General features: G+C 39.1%; 1 protein-coding gene across 2 annotated transcripts in view; it reads left to right on the top strand.

The window, feature by feature from the left end:
• RPTOR (regulatory associated protein of MTOR complex 1) overlaps positions 1-18,566 on the top strand; it is a 494,232-nt gene that overhangs the window by 250,933 nt on the left and 224,733 nt on the right. For both annotated transcript variants that reach the window (XM_070740207.1, XM_070740208.1), the window contains exons 8-9: positions 15,691-15,791; positions 18,078-18,222. In XM_070740207.1, the coding sequence (XP_070596308.1) occupies positions 15,691-15,791; positions 18,078-18,222 (246 nt within the window). The remainder of the gene's footprint in view (positions 1-15,690; positions 15,792-18,077; positions 18,223-18,566) is intronic.

Consider the following 18,566-nt stretch of genomic DNA (forward strand, 5'->3'; position numbering starts at 1 on the left):
GGTGCTGATTTATCCTCTTTTTGAGTAGAGTCTCCATCATTTTAACTACAACCGATGTCAAGCTAACTGGCCTGATGTAGAAGCAACCCAAGGAACCTTGGCTGGTGTTTGCTCACAATGAGTAGGGCCTTAGGTTCGATCACAATTCTGTCAGGCAGTTCCCTTTTACCCATATACAAGTTCACTTTTCAGAAATTATTAGATGAGCAATCTTGATGCTAAAATTATCTTTGTTCCCATTATAACTATCATGGTGAGCATAATGCTGGAAATCAGTAATTCATTAATGTCTGTCAGTCATTGATATGATGAGTAATGATTCAACAGGAACTCATTTAGAAATGAAGTGCGGAAAACAAAACCCCTAGAGACTGCACAGTAGGAAAAGTGCAAGTAATTGGAAAAAATATGGAAATCGTGCTGCAGTGTGGCAAGATAACCCATTTCTACAGTGTACCATCACAGATGCTTAATTAAACCCCATTGGTTTTTTTACCCCAGGAAATCTAGAAAACAACCTACTTGGGTATAGTTCATTACTTCATCTTTGTATAATTAAATAACAATGAATAATTGGGTTGGTTATTTGTGCAGTGTTGGGTAGGTTCTTTATAGTCCATTTATCAGTCCTGCCCACCCCCAAAGAGGTGAGGTGGGATTGGTGGGATATAGCAAATCTGCATTGCATTTTGACATAATTAGTAGAACTTCCTGAAAAAGAAGGCCAGGTAAACACAGAATTTAAATTACGTCAGTCTTCTCTCTGTTACTTTGTGTTGTTGGTTGAGTAACTACAGTTAGTTATATATCCAAACATATATCCATCCTAAGATAAAATACAGGAAATAGTAAAAGGGCAGACTAGATGGACCAAGAGGTCTTTTTCTGCCGTCAGTCTTCTATGTTTCTAGTTAAAATACAGCATGAAAAGAACAGCCTGACTGACAAATGGATTGTTTATGTGCCACTATAGACTTTAGCAGGCACAACAGTTAAAGGCACCTTCTAAAGCCAGTCTGCTTTTTGCTCCTCCATTCTGTTGTGCCAGCAGAGAAGTAACATTTGCATTCCTCATGCTGATTGACTTCACAAATCAGTGGGACTTGCTACAGGTTTCCTGTGAAATCTAATGCATATGGAACAATTGGGGACAATGGCAGCTCTAGTTCAAAAGAACTGGATGGTATTTGATTGGGAAGGCAAGGTTTGAGTGATTCCATAGAGAACCACTTAATGAGGTAGTTTTACTTAAACAAGCCTCTATTAAAGAAAATTTGCGAAAAACAAGAAAGGTCCCAATTTTATTAGCATAACTGTCCAAATAAAATAAAGCAGACAAACTCGACAAACAAGAATGTACAATGGTGCTAAGGGATTACATTTTCTGTAGCTGGAGAAAGGGTTCTTGGAGGGTTCAGTTTGTAGTCTCCATGGCAACAATTTTGTCACATCTATACTTTTGCTCAACTTAGTCCTCAGATCACTTTCGTTTCCAGATGAGGCTCATTGTCCCCTATGACTTCTGGTGGTATGTGGGGACTTAATAAGTTGTTCTCCCGTGTGCTGCTTGGAGAATCCGAGCATGGGATATCTTCTCATCTAATTGACCAGGGACAGAGTTGCAATTTCTTTGGCTACACCTCTTCTTCCAGTCAAGCTCCAGTTTTTTCAACTCAGTCGGCTTAGAGAGACACAGATTGAGTTGCTCCTAATTAAATTATTAAATTGTTGCAATTAGATACATTTTGATTTGCTTGTCTTTCTATTGGGAAAATTGAAATAAATTGTGATCTGGCTGGAAAGTGACTGGGGTGCTTATGGTAGGCTTGCTGCCTTCACACCCAGTGCAGCATTTAAACTGCTGGCTAGCTGCCATTGCCACGTGGCTCCTACAGGACTGGCTTGCAAGTAGAACGCTGGACATAAGCTGCCTCTTAAAGCGCCACCCTGAGCACATTGTTTTGTATTGGTTTGCTATGGGTGGCCATTTTGTGGATGGTTTTATCCTGCAGCTCTGGTCAGCTGGGAGCCCAGGAAGGGCGGCACAAGCATTTTTGAGGAGCTTGGAGCGACAGCCTTTACTAAGCAGAGGCTATTTTGCTAATTTCCAGCCTTATTCCACGTGAGTGGCCGTATGGCCAGCTGGCAGTTGTGAACAGTCAGCCGTTCTGGCTTAAGTAGCCGTATTGCCGGTCTCACACCAAAACAGCTGCTGCTACTTTCACTTTTGGCTATTCCTGCTGTTCCTGATGCTTCTCCTGCTCCAGCTCCTGCTGTTCTTGCTGTTTGTTATTCTTCAGTTATTGTGAGGTACAGTGAGTACCACTGATCCCTATTGTGACTGAAATTTGGAGGAATGATTCATCAAAAATATTGGCACTATATTCCTGACATGAGTCATCAGGAAGATTATGGAGGAAGCAGCAGCGGTGATATTGGGGGCTCCTCACTGGTTGAGGAGGCCCTGGTTCACGGACCTAATGTTGTCCATCTCACACGAGATCTCACTTCGCTAAAGAGTTGTGCGGCATCCGGATCCACACTGGCTCAAACTAGCCATGTGGTAATTGAGCAGGAAATGCTCAGCAGTGGAGACTATTTGGGGGATGTAATTACCAGTATTCTGGCCTCCAGAAAGACATCGACGACCAGAATATATGAAACTACCTGGAAGGCTTTTAGTTGTTGGTGTGCCAGTCGGAACTTACTACCTATTGCAGTGACAGTACCACAAATTTTGGACTTCCTACCGTCCCCCTTAGCCACCATCATTCAGGAAGGGGCCCCACACCTTTCTCACATCATCCAAGAGTGTGAGGTTTTTTGAAGAGAGTTTACAACTTGTCACCTCACCCGGCTCATAGGTACCCTATCTGGGACCTGTCAGTTGTCCTGCAAGTGCTCACAACATCTCTGTTCAAGCCTTTCAGTAACACTCGTATTAGACTGTTGATTTTAAAGTTGCCTTTCTAGTTGCAATAACTTTAGCTCGCAGGATTTCAGAGCTTGGTGCATCAGTATTATGTATTTTTCATGCCAACAGGGTGGTCTTTCGATTAAAGCCTACATTTATGCTGAAGATCAATACCTTATTTCACAGGTCTCAGGACGTTATCTTACCAGACTTTTGTCTGAATCCTAGACATCAGAGAGACATTGACACAAGTTAGACATTTGCCTGATTGCTACATAACTATATGCGGATGGAACAATTTAGATGCTCGGAGGAACTATTTGTCTCCTTTCAACCCAGGACAATGGACAAGAAAGTGTCACAATCTACCATTGGTCATTGGCTGGGAAGCCTGCATTGCACTGGGCTATGAGCGTCAGACCACACAATCTCCTTGTCGCATCACAGTGCATTCGACCAAAAGTGTGACCACCAAGGTGGCAAGGGCGACACGGGACTCTATCCTAGAGATTTACAGAACAGCCACGTAGTCTTTGCCATTTCTGTTTGTGAGGAATTATAAACTGGGCATGATTGAGGCAGCAATTGGGAGACGAGTGTGGCAATGGGTTCTACCGGACAAGGGAACCCTGGACCAATGTGTTTCTTGTCTTACATCGATTTAGTTTGGGTATATCCAATGCTTGGACTCTCCAAGCAGCACACAGGATAATGAACGTTGGCTTACATAAACCTTTGTTCTATGTATGCTGCAGGAGAGTCCAACCCCACCCTGATTCTGGTCTGATCTGGGGTCCAGGACTGGTTGGTGTTTCAGTTGAATTGTGTCTTCTCCAGAACTGGGTCTTTGTTGAAAAAAACTGGAGCTTGGCTGGAGGAAGAGGCATGGCCAATGAAACTGCAATTCAGTCTCTAGCCAATTAGAAGAGAAGATAACTCTCCCGTGGTGCGCATAGAACAAATGGTCAAGTAAGGCAACATTCAGTTTACCCCAATTTTTTTATGAATCCAAATTGATTTCAGCAAGCATGTATAGAGTTCCTTGACACCCAAAGTGGTAAAAAAAGAAATAAAATAGGAGAAACACGTATAGACTTTCCCAGAAATCTGACAAGCAGTTTTCTTAAGCATTTGGTCAATTCTGGAATTTGGAGACATTTGCTGGCTGGGGAATTCTGGGAGTTGAAGCCCAAATACCTTCAAGTTGCCACGGTTGGGAAACACTGCTCTAGGAGACAGAGCAACAGAACCTATCTGTGGAATGCCAGTAGAAGAATATTGATACTCAAGATGATTAAAATAACGTTTGAACCTACATGGTGGTAATAAGAGTAGTGAAGTATTAGTGATTTTTCCACCCTTATTGCGTTGTCAGGTTGTTGCTCAAGAAGCTACACTCTATCTACAATCCACAAGCTGCAAGTCAGTTATTTTTCAGTTCTACCATTGATTAGTTTCAAATAGCTTAGTCTTGAACAGCCAAAATCAAACTTCAGTTTCTGTTTCTTTTTTTTTAAGTTCGGTGTGCAAGACATTAACAGGTTTTGTCTTCATCCACTTTTCCTTGACCTTTTGTAATGATTTTCCTTCCCAGCATTCTATTCTTTTTATTACACTGTTTTGATATTCATGTATTGTATCCTGCACATTTATCATTTTATTGTCCTATTATTTTTCCCCACAATAATGAATTGTTGTATTAAACAATTCTCTTCTTTTGCTGCAAAAATTGGTCAAATTGGATTTGATTTAAAAAATTTCAATATTTAATTTGCATCAATTGTTCTTGGCTGCCTTACATAATCAGCCAATGTATACTTTTCTTCTTCCACAGTTTGCTTGTTTGAAATCATTCTTAAATTATTATCCGTGATAATGTGGCTCTCTCCTACCCATTAGATATTTATATGCCTGACTTGCCTTTTTTTTTTTTGGCAGATAAATGTCTCATTTCCCAGGGTGGACAGTGGGTATCCTAAACTGGTGCCAAATTGATATGACTTATATGTAGATAATAAGCTTGCAACTCCAAGGACTTGATTACCTTAATTACTTGTCCATGCTTACATTCAAATAAAATTTTTAAAAAATCATCTATGGGAAATCACTTCCCTCAAGCGTCCTGGTTAATTAAAAGAAGAACATCAATGGTTTGCATTAGTTGGGTATCCATTTTTGGAATGATGGCTGATTAGCATATTCATCTAAATTTGACAAAGTCACAAGTAAGACAGCTTCATGATTACATTTGTACATGATATTGGCAATCAAACCATTTTTAATTGGAACTGTGCACTTAGTTGTTACAAAAATAGTGGGCTATTGTGAAATATAATCTTTGGACAGATGTTGATATTTAACCAGTATTTTTTAAGTTTGTACCCACATGAACTCCCTTCTACTTTATGGAATTAGGGTTTAAGGTTAAGGCGCCAGGCTAGAAACCAGGAGACTGTGAGTTGTAGTCCTGCCTGAGGCATGAAAGCCAACTGGATGATTTTGGACCAGTTCCTCTCTCTCAACCCAACCCACCTCTGCCATCAGGCATGGGGGAACTGAAACATCTCCCCCTTGCCCATGTTGTTTTGGTGTTAGATTGATTGTATGCGTGTTTTTTAATATTCCGGGGTTGTTTTTTATGAATTTTTTAGTTTAAAATTGTAATTGGATTGGTGGGTATTGGATTTGTTATTATGTATTGTTTTTACCTAGTTGTGAGCCACCCCGAGTTTGCGGAGAGGGGCGGCATATAAATCCAAGAAATCTAATCTAATCTAATCTAACCCACACCTCATAGAGATGTTGTTATAGGAACAATAGGAGGAGGAAGGATTATTGAGTATGCTTGCCACCTTGAGATATTTATAAAAATAATAAGGATGGGCAATAAAGAAATATGCATATACTGCTATTTACAATATCTACAGAAGATTTTATAGAACTACATAAATAGGAATTTGTTATCTGTCACAAGGAACTCAAGGAATGATGGGATGAGACATGAGAGGCAAGGTAATGAATATCAGGAAGAGCAATTCTGCTTTAACTATAGTTATGATGCTGGTAATAATAAAATCAAACCAAAAGTTTGGGGTTTTTTTAAGTAAAGGAGTCTGGGGAAGTAACACAACAAAGGAGCATTATGTACAGGACAATTCATTGGTGGGATTCAAAAAGATTTGCTGCCAATTCTATGTGTATGGCTTAGTGGGTGTGGCAGGAGAAGGTTACTGCAAAATTCCCTTTTCCTTCTGATCAGCTGGGACTCGGGAGGCAGAGAATAGATGGGGGCAGGGCCAGCCAGAGGTGGTATTTACCAGTTCTCCAAACTACTCAAAATTTCTGCTACCAGTTCTCCAGAACTGGTCAGAAGCTGCTGAAACCCACCTCTGGTACAAGTAGTCCTTGATTTATAACAGTTCATTTAGTAACTGTTCAAAGTCACAACAGCAATGAAAAAAGTTACTTATGACTGTTTTTCACACAATTGTTGTAGCATCCTTGTGGTCATGTGATCAAAATTCAGATGTTTGGCAACTGAATCACATTTATGACAGTTCCATTGTCCTAGGGTCATATTTATTTATTAATTAGATTTGTATGCCGCCCTTCTCCAAGGTCCCCCTTTGCGGTCTTCTGACAAAAAAATCAGCGAGATAACAGATACACTTAGCAACCATGTTACTAACTTAACAACTGCAGTGATTAACTTGAAAACTGTGGTAAGAAAGGTAGTAAAATAGGGCAATTTCACAACAGATGTCGCTTAGCAACATAAATTTGGGGCTTAGTTGTGGGTCGTATTTCAAGGACTACCTGTATGCATGCTGGGATAGACTTCAAAGTATCAAGAAGCAACAAAAAATGGACAAAATTAAGAGTGGAGAAGACTTTCTGGTACAGAAAAATGAAAACACCAGGCAAGCATATATGTCAAAAGTAAAATATAATAATACAGTGATACCTTGTCTTACAAACTTAATTGGTTCCGGGATGAGGTTCTTAAGGTGAAAAGTTTGTAAGATGAAACAATGTTTCCCATAGGAATCAATGGAAAAGCGATTAATGCGTGCAAGCCCAAAATTCACCCATTTTGCCAGCTGAAGCATTGGTTTTTGCACTGCTGTGATTCCCCTGAGTTTCCCCTCCATGGGAAACCCCACCTCTGGACTTCCATTGCCAGTGAAGTGCCCGTTTTTGCGCTGCTGGATTCCCCTGCTGGGATTCCCCTGCTGGGATTCCCCTGCAGCATCACAAAAACACCCAGAGGTGGGGTTTCCCATGGAGGAGAGCCTCATGAGAATCCCAGCAGCACAAAAACGGGTGCTTCGCTGGCAAAGGAAGTCCAGAGGCGGGGCATCCCAGCGGCGGCGGTGTGTTTGTAAGGTGAAAATAGTTTGTAAGAAGAGGCAACCCCGGGTTTGTATCTCAAAAAGTTTGTATGACGAGGCGTTTGTAAGATGAGGTATCACTGTATGTACAGTACTATGGATTTTGACTATAAAGACTAGCACAGTAGATTTCCAGGATTCCAGACAGGATTATGCTCTAGGTCAGGGGTGTCAAACTGACATCACACAGACCTCATGCATCATGCCCATACCATATCCACGCAGTTCTGCGAATGGGGGAAATGTCACAAAACATCACATGACAGTAACATGATGCTGCGAGCTTGACACCCAGGCTCTAGGTCAGTGATGGCGAACCTTTTTTTCTTTGGGTGCCGAAAGAGTGTGCATGCATTTTATCGCGCATGCACAAGTGCCCACACCCACAATTCAGTGGGTGAAAACAGCTTACCCTGCCTCCTGGAGGCCCTCTGTGGGCCAGAAATGGCCTGTTTCTCAACTTCCGATGGGCCCAGTAGACCCATTTTTCACCCTACCCAAGCTCCAAAGACTTCCCTGGCGCAGGGAGAAAGTAAAATTGCCCTCTTCCATCCCACCAGAGGCTCTCTGTAAGCCAAAAATGCCCTCCCAGAAACCTCTGTGTGAGCCAAAAATCAGCTAACCAGCACACACATGCACATTGGAGCAGAGCTAGGGCAACGGCTTGTGCGTCAGCAGATATGGCTCCGCGTGCCACCTGTGGCACCCGTGCCATAGGTTCGCCGTCACTGCTCTAGGTTGACCTTAGATGGTAGGAATGACAACTCTGTATTTTGCTAGCGAGTAATGCCCAGTTCAGCTTTTATCTCTGATAGTTCTTGTTCTAGATAGATATCAGAACTGACCATATGGGCAGAAACAGAATCCTAACCTAGAATGTACTGTATGTTCTTCATTGCTGGAGTTCTGTTGCTGAATCTGGGGCTTAAAGTGCTTCTTCTTTCTTTCTCAAGATGAGAACAAGTTGCTCATCTTTATACTCCAAAGAGGCCTGCTAGTCACAGAGTCTGTTGTTATTTACCAATATTCCCTCTGGTTAAAATCCCTGAGAGTAGTTATAAGAGGGTCGCTAGGGGATTGTGCAAATGATGAGGGAATTAGATAAGCATATTTGCTAAAGATTCATTAAATCCTCTGTGCTAGAAATTATACATTTGTTGGGTAGGGCATTTAGTATTAGGCAGCTTGCATAATTTTATAATGAGGATTCAGATAAAGAGAGAAAATGTGACTTTTGTCAATGTCAGGGGCTTCCGCAGTGATTAGAGTGAGTCATTAAAAACAGCTAAATTTTCAGCTGTCTGTAATACCTGACACAAGCTATTTAGTGACCCTGCATTTCTCTAATTCTTATGCCACTGTGCTCCATAGCGCTGGCTGCCAGCAATAGTTGATGGAAGAAGCAATTAGGGAATATCATTTTTCTTATAGCTTCAACAGTATTATGTATTTATTTTCCTAGGTCTTATGTATCCAAAATTTTCCAGATAATATCAGAGGCAGAGATAAACTGCCTTTTCCCCAATAGTTAGCTGACCATCTGATTGTCATACACTTGACTGCTATATTTTGATTGGTTACTAGGTTATTTGCTCCATTGATAGATAATTGGCTTGCAACCATTGCAAATAACTTTTAAAAATATACATCTTTAGTGTATTTTTTGTGTATTTGAGAACAAATAGTCACCTGAAAGAAAAATTAGATCCAGTTTTTCCTTTTTTGAAAGATCAAATATCTTCTACATTTCGATATTAATTGATAGCCAAGAATAAAATTGGATAACTATATTGTGTTTCAAAGGCAATGTTAGGTTTTGGACATCAAGCATTGCAAAAGACAGTTGATAGAGCTACCGGTACATATATTGTTGAGTTGCAGCTACATCTGCCACAATCCCAACCAAAAAAAAACCCAGTATAAAGTAGAATCCAAAAGAGGAAATATGTGGCACTTTTAATTTTTTTAGCTTTTTAAAAAAAACTTGCTGAACTGTTCTTAAATGTCTATATTGTGTTGACTAGTGACAGTAAAGGCTGTGGCAAGATTAGCTGAAATGGAATAATGGCATGAAATATTTACAAGTGTTCTGACTGCCAGTCTTCAATGAGGAAAAAATGGTTACCAATTTATTTAAACTGAAAACTAATATATCTTCAATGGATAGCATAGCAAAAATGCTGAACACTGCCAAGAGATCCCAAAGGATAAGAAACCTAGAAGCAAGAAGCTCAAAGTTAGGGCAGCTAGTAAAAGGAACTATAATCCTGAGAAATCCGAATTTGTTGTAAGAATAAAAGAGAGATGATTTGGAGAAAAAGCCAAAGACCTCAGCAAGCTAAAAGGAAAAAACAACAACGTGGAACTTTGAGAAGTGTTCCCGAACGCCATCACTCTACTAAACAAATAATTCCCTCAACACTGTCAGACTTTCTACTAAATCTGCACTTCTATTCTACTAGTTTTCCTCATCATTCCTATCACCCATTTCCTCCCATGTTGACTGTATGACTGTAACTTGTTGCGTATATCCTAAGATTTTTATTAATATTGCTTCTTCATTGCTTATTTGACCCCTATGACAATCATTAAGTGTTGTACCACATGATTCTTGACAAATGTATATTTTATTTTATGTACGTTGAGAGCATATGCACCAAGACAAATTCCTTGTGTGTCCAATCACACTTGGCCAATAAAATTCTATTCTATTCTATTCTATTCTATTTATACAGAAGCTGTGTATTAGCTATAGCGCTCCTAATGTGTGCTAAATGGGCATATCAAGTATTCAAGAAACTTGTTAAGATCTCAGTGTTTCAAAGTCTTGGTAGAACAAAGCATTTGTGTGCTTGAAATGTTTCCTGATGGTAAGAGATGATGCTATAGTTTTAAAAATTTGGGATATTGTGGTTTTTTAAAACAACATTATTCTTGAGTACTGTATTGTTAATTTTATTTTGAGAGCAGTTAGAGTTGGCTGGAATGAAATGGCATAAAACTCACATTCATGTAAATTTGAAGAGCATGTTTGACCACTGATTGGTAAGTTTATTCTGGGAATAGTTGCATTGATTATAGTACTGTGATAGCGTATGTAACTTATAAAGAGATGTGTATGTAACTGTTTGGCTATATCACTTTAAGTTGCAAAGTTCTAGGACAGTCTTGTGTCTATTTTTTATTGCATTTTCAAAAGAGCCATTGTAGTGAGTATGATTGTAATGAGATAGATTTATATTTCCACCCCTGCATTTGCACTTCTTAAATGGTTTGAATGCATGCTTTAGTGATTTTCATTACAGCTTATCTTACTTGAAATGTTGCCAGCTATGTCGAATTAGTTCCAAACTGAGTCCTGAGCATTAATATGGTCATAGAGCACACTTTTTTTTTTGCATTAATGTTAGTATTCTTCACTATTACCTTCACTCAAAGGAGAATTTAGTTCCAAGAGTGGAATTGTTTGACAGGCCATTAAAAAAATGGATGAATGGAGGTATTAAAAGCACAAAGCATCCCCTACTCATTGGAACAAAGAAGATTGTTCCATTTCAATCATTTCATTCCACACAAATCACTAGGGGTATCTTTTGATGAGTGATCCCATAGGAAAGACTGTTGATTTTTATAAGATTAGCTGAAAATATTATCGCATTTGATAATTAGAAGCTTCTATGGGAACAGCAATTTGTAAATTGTAACAGCAGATGACCAGATTGTCTCAAAATGTTTTGGACTCTAGATCAGTCCCAACAAATATGGCCGTTAGCAAGGATTATAGATAGGTAGTTGTTTGAAAACTACCAACATTATACCTGTTACTAATTGAACTGTGCAACAGACCTGATCGGCGGTTAATTCATGCAAACAGCAAGTAATCTCACAGTTTATGGTATTCTGGAAATAGTTTTATCAACAACCTTCAAAAACATACTGTGAAAATATGTTAAAAAATGTATTCCGAGGCTTCTCTCTCCCTGAAGTTTTAGATATTCAAGATATATCTAGTCTGAGTTACTTTTCGTAGAAGCAGCCTTTCTCCATCTTTTTTTTTACCCTTGAAATAATTTTCAGGTCTACATTAAAATTATATCTAAAGCTCACAATAACATGATCAGTAAAATAAGTAATGGCATGTAAAACTTCCCACCACTGCAAGTTTATTTATTTTATTTTATTTTTTCAATTTGTATGCCGCCCAACTCCCTAGGGACTTTGGATGGCCCCTGTGCTCTAGCATTGTGCAAAATTAAGAAAATGTTTGTTTGTTTATCTGATTTCTACGCCACCCTCCACCTGAGACTCAGGGTGGTTTACAGCAAATTTATGCAAAACACGTTAGAAATCTACAATAAAATCTGTGTTTAAAATACTGTCTGAAAACCCCAATACTGAAAATTAATCAATCACATCCATCCATACATTACATACATTATTTTGTTTCAATCATGATTTCTCCAGGATTGCTCCCCATCTCTCAGTGACTTCTCATGGAATTCAGGAGTTTTATAGAACCTCAGCTGAGAGAAGCAGACATTGAACGTATGAGGGCTTTTTGTTTTGTTTTGTTTTAAATGGTGAGGAGGGATTCACACACTTTACATCTAGGTACATTCCTGACATCTTGGTCTAGAACAGGAACACTGTCCTTTTTTAAAAATATTTTTTTTATTTTTTTCACCAACTGCATAAACATCCATACATATACCATAATATCAAAACATACATAATTATATATTTCTGTCCAAAATGCCATAAATAAATACCGTATTTTTTCGGAGTATAAGATGCACCAAAGTATAAGATGCACCTTAGTTTTTGGGGAGGAAAATAGGGATAAGAATCTGCTTACCAGGCATTCATCTGGCTAGCATCCTTAGTCTGGTCAGCTTCAACAAATTATTTCATCCCCATTAGGGCTTTTAAAAACAACCTTATTCAGAGAGAGTAACAATAAAAGAGCTTGCAAGCTGTTGCAGTATAGCATAAAAATGTTAGAATAGGATTATATCATATTATATATATCTGGATCTCTAGCATAAAAATGCTCTGCTTACCCTGATTCTATTATAGCCAGGATAGGATGGTGCTAACTTGCCTAGTCTGTATTACTGGTGAATTACAACAGGGAAACAACTGACCATAAAAGGGCTCAATAAACATCTCACTGATAAACAAGTTTACATCACTCCAGACAGGACGTTATATGATCAAAGGGGGAGAAGCAAACACAGGACGAGAGGGTGATTAAGGAGATTGGTTGTGATAAGGCAGAAGCTTCAGAGAAATTAGGTGTGAGAAACATTTGCTCAAAGGAAAAGTTTCTAGGAAAGTGGTTTGTGGGAAAGGAAGGACTCAAAAGATATGTCATGTTTGAAGTTATGTTATTGGATGTTTGTGTATCACTTGGCATGTACGTGTAATTATCCCCATTTTGCTCCTGCTCCCAAATAAAAAGAAGTACACAACTCTATGCTGTGTCACTTCACCCAGAGAAAATATGTGTCCAAGTCTTCTTTCTAGGATTCGCGTTCGTGAGTGATCCCACATGGCTGGGTTGCTCTTAGCCCCTTTGAAGACATTGTCTTCATCAGGGACTTTGACAGCATCCACAGCAAGCCAGTAAGAGCTGAGAACATCATTAGCACCTGGAAAGAAACAGTAGGAGCAAGTAGAGCAATGGGGGAAAAACCCTGCAAAGACTTAGGGCTTGGAAAATATTTTTCTTTGCAGAGAGTAGCAGTGAAAGAGCTTGCAAGCCAGTAAGAGCTGGGAACATTGTTAGCACCTGATTAGGGCTGGAAATAAACATCTGGAGCAAGTAAAGCAATAAAAATATCCTACAAAGACAGGGTTTGGGAAACATTATTGGCAGAGAGTAACAACAAAAGAGCTTGCAAGCTGTAAGAGCTGGGAACATTGTTAGCACCTGGTTAGAGCTGGAAAGAAACTTACTCAAGCAAGTTAGAGCAATGAAAAAACCCTGCAAAGACTTAGTGCTTGGAAAACATTCTTCACAGAGAGAAACAATGAAAGAGCCTGCAAGGTAAGAGCTGGGAGGATTGTTAGCAGCTAGTCAGGGCTGGGGAAAAAAAAAGCTACATTCAGAGTATAAGACGCACCCTAATTATCAGCCTCTTTTAGGGAGGAAAAGTGCATCTTATACACCAATAAATACGGTACCTTAAATTTTCACCTTTTGTACTTTTATCTCCTGTCTGTTTTCCTTCTATATTTCATACTACTCCCCTCCATTTCCCTCTCTTCCCCCTACGTTCTTTCTCTTTCTGTCCCTCTTTTCTAGTTCCCTCCTCTCTCTCTCCCCTTCCTTTCTACTTCTCTTCCACCCTCTTGTCCTTCCCTGAGTACATCTAATCCCACACATCATCTTCAGGTTGGTGCTTTTGGCTTTGTGCTGGGACGAAAAAGCTGAAAGCACCAGCCTGAAGATGACGAGTGGGACCTTGTCGAAACGTCTATCAACCTTACATGAGAAAAGACCCGAATATACCAAGACCTACATACCTATACCCATGGAAAATCTATGAAAACGTGTGTGTATGTGTGTGTGACATATTTTTGCTGAATTGAAAATGAAGGGAGACTAATCTAGATCTATTTTGAGCTTGTTTCCTCTCATCAGCTAGCCCTATCCTCACTGGGATTTGAACCTGTAGCCTCTGCCTTGTAAGGCAGAAAATTAACCTCTATGCCACAGGATCTTCTCCTTTCAGCTTTGTACCAGTAAATGCTTTGACAGAAAGTGTGTGTGTGTGTGTGTGTATTTGTAGATTTTCACGGTTACAGGTATGTAGGTCTTGGTATATTCGGGTTTCTTCTCGAGTAAATTTCAGAGATTCTTGGTGACATTTCGATGAAGTTCCACTCGTTATCTTCAGGCTGGTGCTTTTGGCCTTGTGCTAGGGTGTTCATACATACATACATACATCTCAAGAGTCCTATCTCAGTTGTGGCTGTAAATTGAGGAGTATCCCTCTATTGTTTCCTCTTGGACAGAATAAGACTAATTACTATTTTTCTCTCTCAGTAGAGATAGGGATCTTCCATCCACTTGCAGGTGATGTGCACAAGAGATGTCCAATTGTCTCTCCTTATCTCATTTATCTTTTCTTCCTTTCAAATACGTTCACCTATACTTTTATATCTTTTCTTCTATTCTTTTCTTTATTTATATTATTACGTATCTATTCTCTTCAATGTGTATTATGTATTGGACAAAATAAATAAAATAAATAAATAAATACACGTTTTGACATATAGAAGTGACTTGCTTGGAATGCATGTTTTTAAAACACTGAGTTGAAGGTTCTATTAATGAATATATTCCATCTAATCTTGAGCACAATAAATGCAGAATCACTGCTGGCTTTATCAGCCAAGAAATATGACATGAACCGTTTCCAATTTTATATAACTGTTGAGAGAGGGTAACTATTTTAATGTTTGTAGACTTGAACTGATTTCTTAGCCCAAATTCTCAGGTCTGAATCTGTGTTGATTCAGTTTCTGCCAAGCCTCAGGTGAACAGTAAGGGTTAAAAGCAATTACTTTGGAAGCCATCATGCTAGTGACACTTGTTTTTCAACTATATGAAATAAAGACCCATTGAAATTTGAGACAAAGAGGGCACGCATTGATGACTTCCTGTGAAGTGAGGTGCAATTTCTTAACCAACCCTATGATTCCTGTTTGATTCTGAGGCAGCCAAATATATATCACAAAATGAACCGTTTCTTTGCTGACTTCAAATCACAATCTTAATGTTTTCTATTTAAACTGAAATTTTATTTTAGAAGAAAATATTATGTTTCTTTTTCTAATAGCCTCATAACTGGAAAATTGGAAGAATGGATTTATATTATAATATTTAATTGCTGTATGAGGTTCCTTTTCAGATTAGTGATACGGTCTTTTCTATATTTGCGTTCTAAAACGCAAAAGCCTTATTGTACAATTTATTCAGTGTTCCCTTACTTCCCAAGATGCTCATTTTCAAAAAGATTCAACAGTTTATTAGTCAATATAATCAGTGATTTAGCATGTAATTCATCCTTACTATAATATTAGGAGGGGAAAAAACGTTAAAGTATTCCCCTGTTTGCTTATTAGCATTTATTCTGAATTATTCAAGGCCTTTATTGTTGTCTAGTATTTTTATATACTTGATGAAACTCAATATTTGAGTCTTTTTATTCCAGTAAAAACCAGTACAACCAAGAAATATGCATAATGCTTCCTTTTTATCATTTATTACTAAGAAGAATAAGAGCGTATATTTTTATTGGATGGGTATTTCTTGCTGTTATGAACATTGCTTTAGTATGTTTCTATTTAATGATAAAATTTCATTATTTCTTACAGAATTCCTGGGAGGCTCAATGACAGGAGAACGCCTCTAGGAGAATTGAATTGGATTTTTACAGCCATCACGGATACAATTGCATGGAACGTCCTACCCAGAGGTAAAGACTAGGACAGATAAGTGCACAGAATTACTCGGAATATATAAAGTTTGATCATAATCGAATAGGGCAGGAGTAGAAAACTAATTTCTAATGAGGAGGGGAGAAAGGATGCAGCGAGAACGAAGAATTTTTTTTAAAAAGAGGAAAAAAATTTGCTTAGGAAAATAAGACTGAGCCAAATCTTGCAGCAGGACTGTCAAACTCATGGCCTGTGGGCCAGATGTGTCATGGGCTGGCCCCACCCACACCCTGTTTAGCAAAGGGGGAAAAGTTACAATACGTCACATAACAATGCACACACAAAGACACACACACACAAACACACACACACACTTCACAGCATCTGAAGCTCTGAATCACTATGTTTGGTCTCCATCTTTCAACCTCCACAGAAATGATAGTTCTGGTTTTCTTTTAAATGTACCTGTTCAAGGAGTTTAGGACATTGCTTGGCATGTGATGGAAAAGCATTCGATAGATATGCTTTGTGGTGACCTCTTAAACTATCAGATCACTTTGAAGATACAACGTAATTTTATTTTTCATGCATGTCATAGTACAGTACAGCATTAGCACTTTGCTGAGCAAAAGCAGTACCCTACCTTATATACCTTTGACCTACTACATTGCTCTGGGGAGTCCAGAGTATGATACCATGGTCTTTCAAGACTGAAGGATGCCAATGCAACTACATTGCGAAAGCAAGATACAAGCAAAGGCAGGCACAGTGTCAATTACATCATGACATTGGAAGGCTTTCGATAAACCCATTTGGGATCTGGGCTACCTTCGTATTATTTATTCCTTCTCATTTATTCCTTCCTACTAGGTCAGCATGTTAGCCATATTACCTTGGAGATACGATCAATGAATATAAACAGGTTGATTTACTGGTTCCCGATTGATTCTTCTCCTGTTGCCATTCAGGGTCAATTCAGTTTGCTGTAAATGTTTTCTTACAAGGGCACAGTTCACATGTATTGTGTGTGCGTGTGGGAGGTGCGGATCTAATTGCTTGTTAATGACAGCAGCTCACATATGTATTACCACCCCAGCTTGAATTACCTTACTTCTGTAATACTTTCTACTGAAGTAGAAAATCTGGGGTGAAACGTCTTAATTGAAAACTCAGCTAGTTATAAATACAGTGATGTATTTAAAAGTTCATATATAACATAGATGAGTTTGCAAAGCATCTGTCAGACAAAATTGCTTGGATTGGATTCAATCCCAGCTGGATGCCAGCCTTGATGCAGGTCCTGTAGACATTTCAGAGACACTCTTGTCATGTTATCTGGAAAGATTCAAATCTATTGGGCCCAAGGAAGCAAACACTGTTCTTAAGGCTGTGAGCTCAAGCACCTGTTTATTAGACCCATGCTTGATGAAAGCTTCTAAAAATATGACATGCGGTTGGGTCTCGGCGGCAATAAATCCATCTCTGAGAAAAGGAGTGGTGCCAGTGCATTCTGTAGAAGAATTGATCTTCCCTCTCCTCAAGTAAACCTAACCACTATGGACAATTTTCATCCTATATTCCATCTTCCCTTTTTTTAGGAAAAACTGTTGAGAATGTGGTCATGCAACAGCTTCAGTAGGTCCTGTATTAAATCTAGACTTCTTTCAATCAGGTTTTATGCTTGGGTATGAGATTGAGGTAGCATTGGCTGTGCTTTTTGATAACCTCTGGTGAGAGTTTGGAGGCAGTAGGGATTTGGATGGGGAAGGACAGGCTTCAGCTTACCCCAGGCAAGATCAAATGATTTTGGATTTTGGGGCCACCTGGATCTAGGAATATACCAACTATGGAAATCTGGAGTCCGTCTGGACACAGAATTCCTGCTCAAAGAGCCGCTGGCATTTGTATTTAGAAGGCCCTTTGCACAGGTCCAGGTTGTATGCTACTTATATCCATTCCTAGATAGGAGAGTCTACACTTAGTTCTCATTTCCTGGTCACCCACTGTATGAATTATTGCAATACACTCTTTATAGAGCTGCCCTTGAAGCATATTCAGAGGCTTGAGTTAATGCAAAATACAGTGGCAAAGAGAATTACGTGTGCATCTACATCTGCACACTTTACACCATAAAACACCTTATGTTTTAATTGTAAGCTACCCAGAGTCCCAAATGTAAGATGGGTGGCTGCATAAATTGAACAAATAAATAATTTTACAGTATTTTTTGTTGGAATGTTCTAATTCCAACAGTAGCAGCCACATTCTTGGTGGATGCTTTCTTTTGGTACATCTTTTGTGAGTTTTTTTGTTTGTGTTTGCAGATCTTTTCCAAAAGCTCTTCAGACAGGATCTTCTAGTAGCAAGCCTCTTTCGAAACTTTTTGCTGGCAGAAAGAATAATGAGGTCTTATAACTGCACACCTGTCAGCAGTCCCCGTCTACCTCCAACCTATATGCATGCCATGTGGTAAGTTGTTCCTAGAAAACTATTTAACGCTACAGGTGAAGTTTCCCCTGTCCAGTTGTGTCTTATTCTAGGGGACAATGCTATGCTCATCTCCAACATTGTCCGAAGACACTTCTGCGCTCATATGGCCAGGATGAGTATATCCTGAGGTATCCAGAATGCTGTTACCTTCCCACTGAAGTGGTACCTGTTTAAACAGTTGCATTTGCATGATTTTGAACTGCTAGGTTGACAGGAAAGAAACTACCGTATTTTTCAGAGTATAAGACCCATCTTAGTTTTGGGGGAGAAAAACAAGGACAAAAGGCCTCTGCCTCTCAGCAATTTGCCAAACAGCACAGATG

Source organism: Erythrolamprus reginae, chromosome 2 (genome assembly GCF_031021105.1).
Source record: "Erythrolamprus reginae isolate rEryReg1 chromosome 2, rEryReg1.hap1, whole genome shotgun sequence".
In the NCBI taxonomy this organism is placed as follows: domain Eukaryota; kingdom Metazoa; phylum Chordata; class Lepidosauria; order Squamata; family Dipsadidae; genus Erythrolamprus; species Erythrolamprus reginae.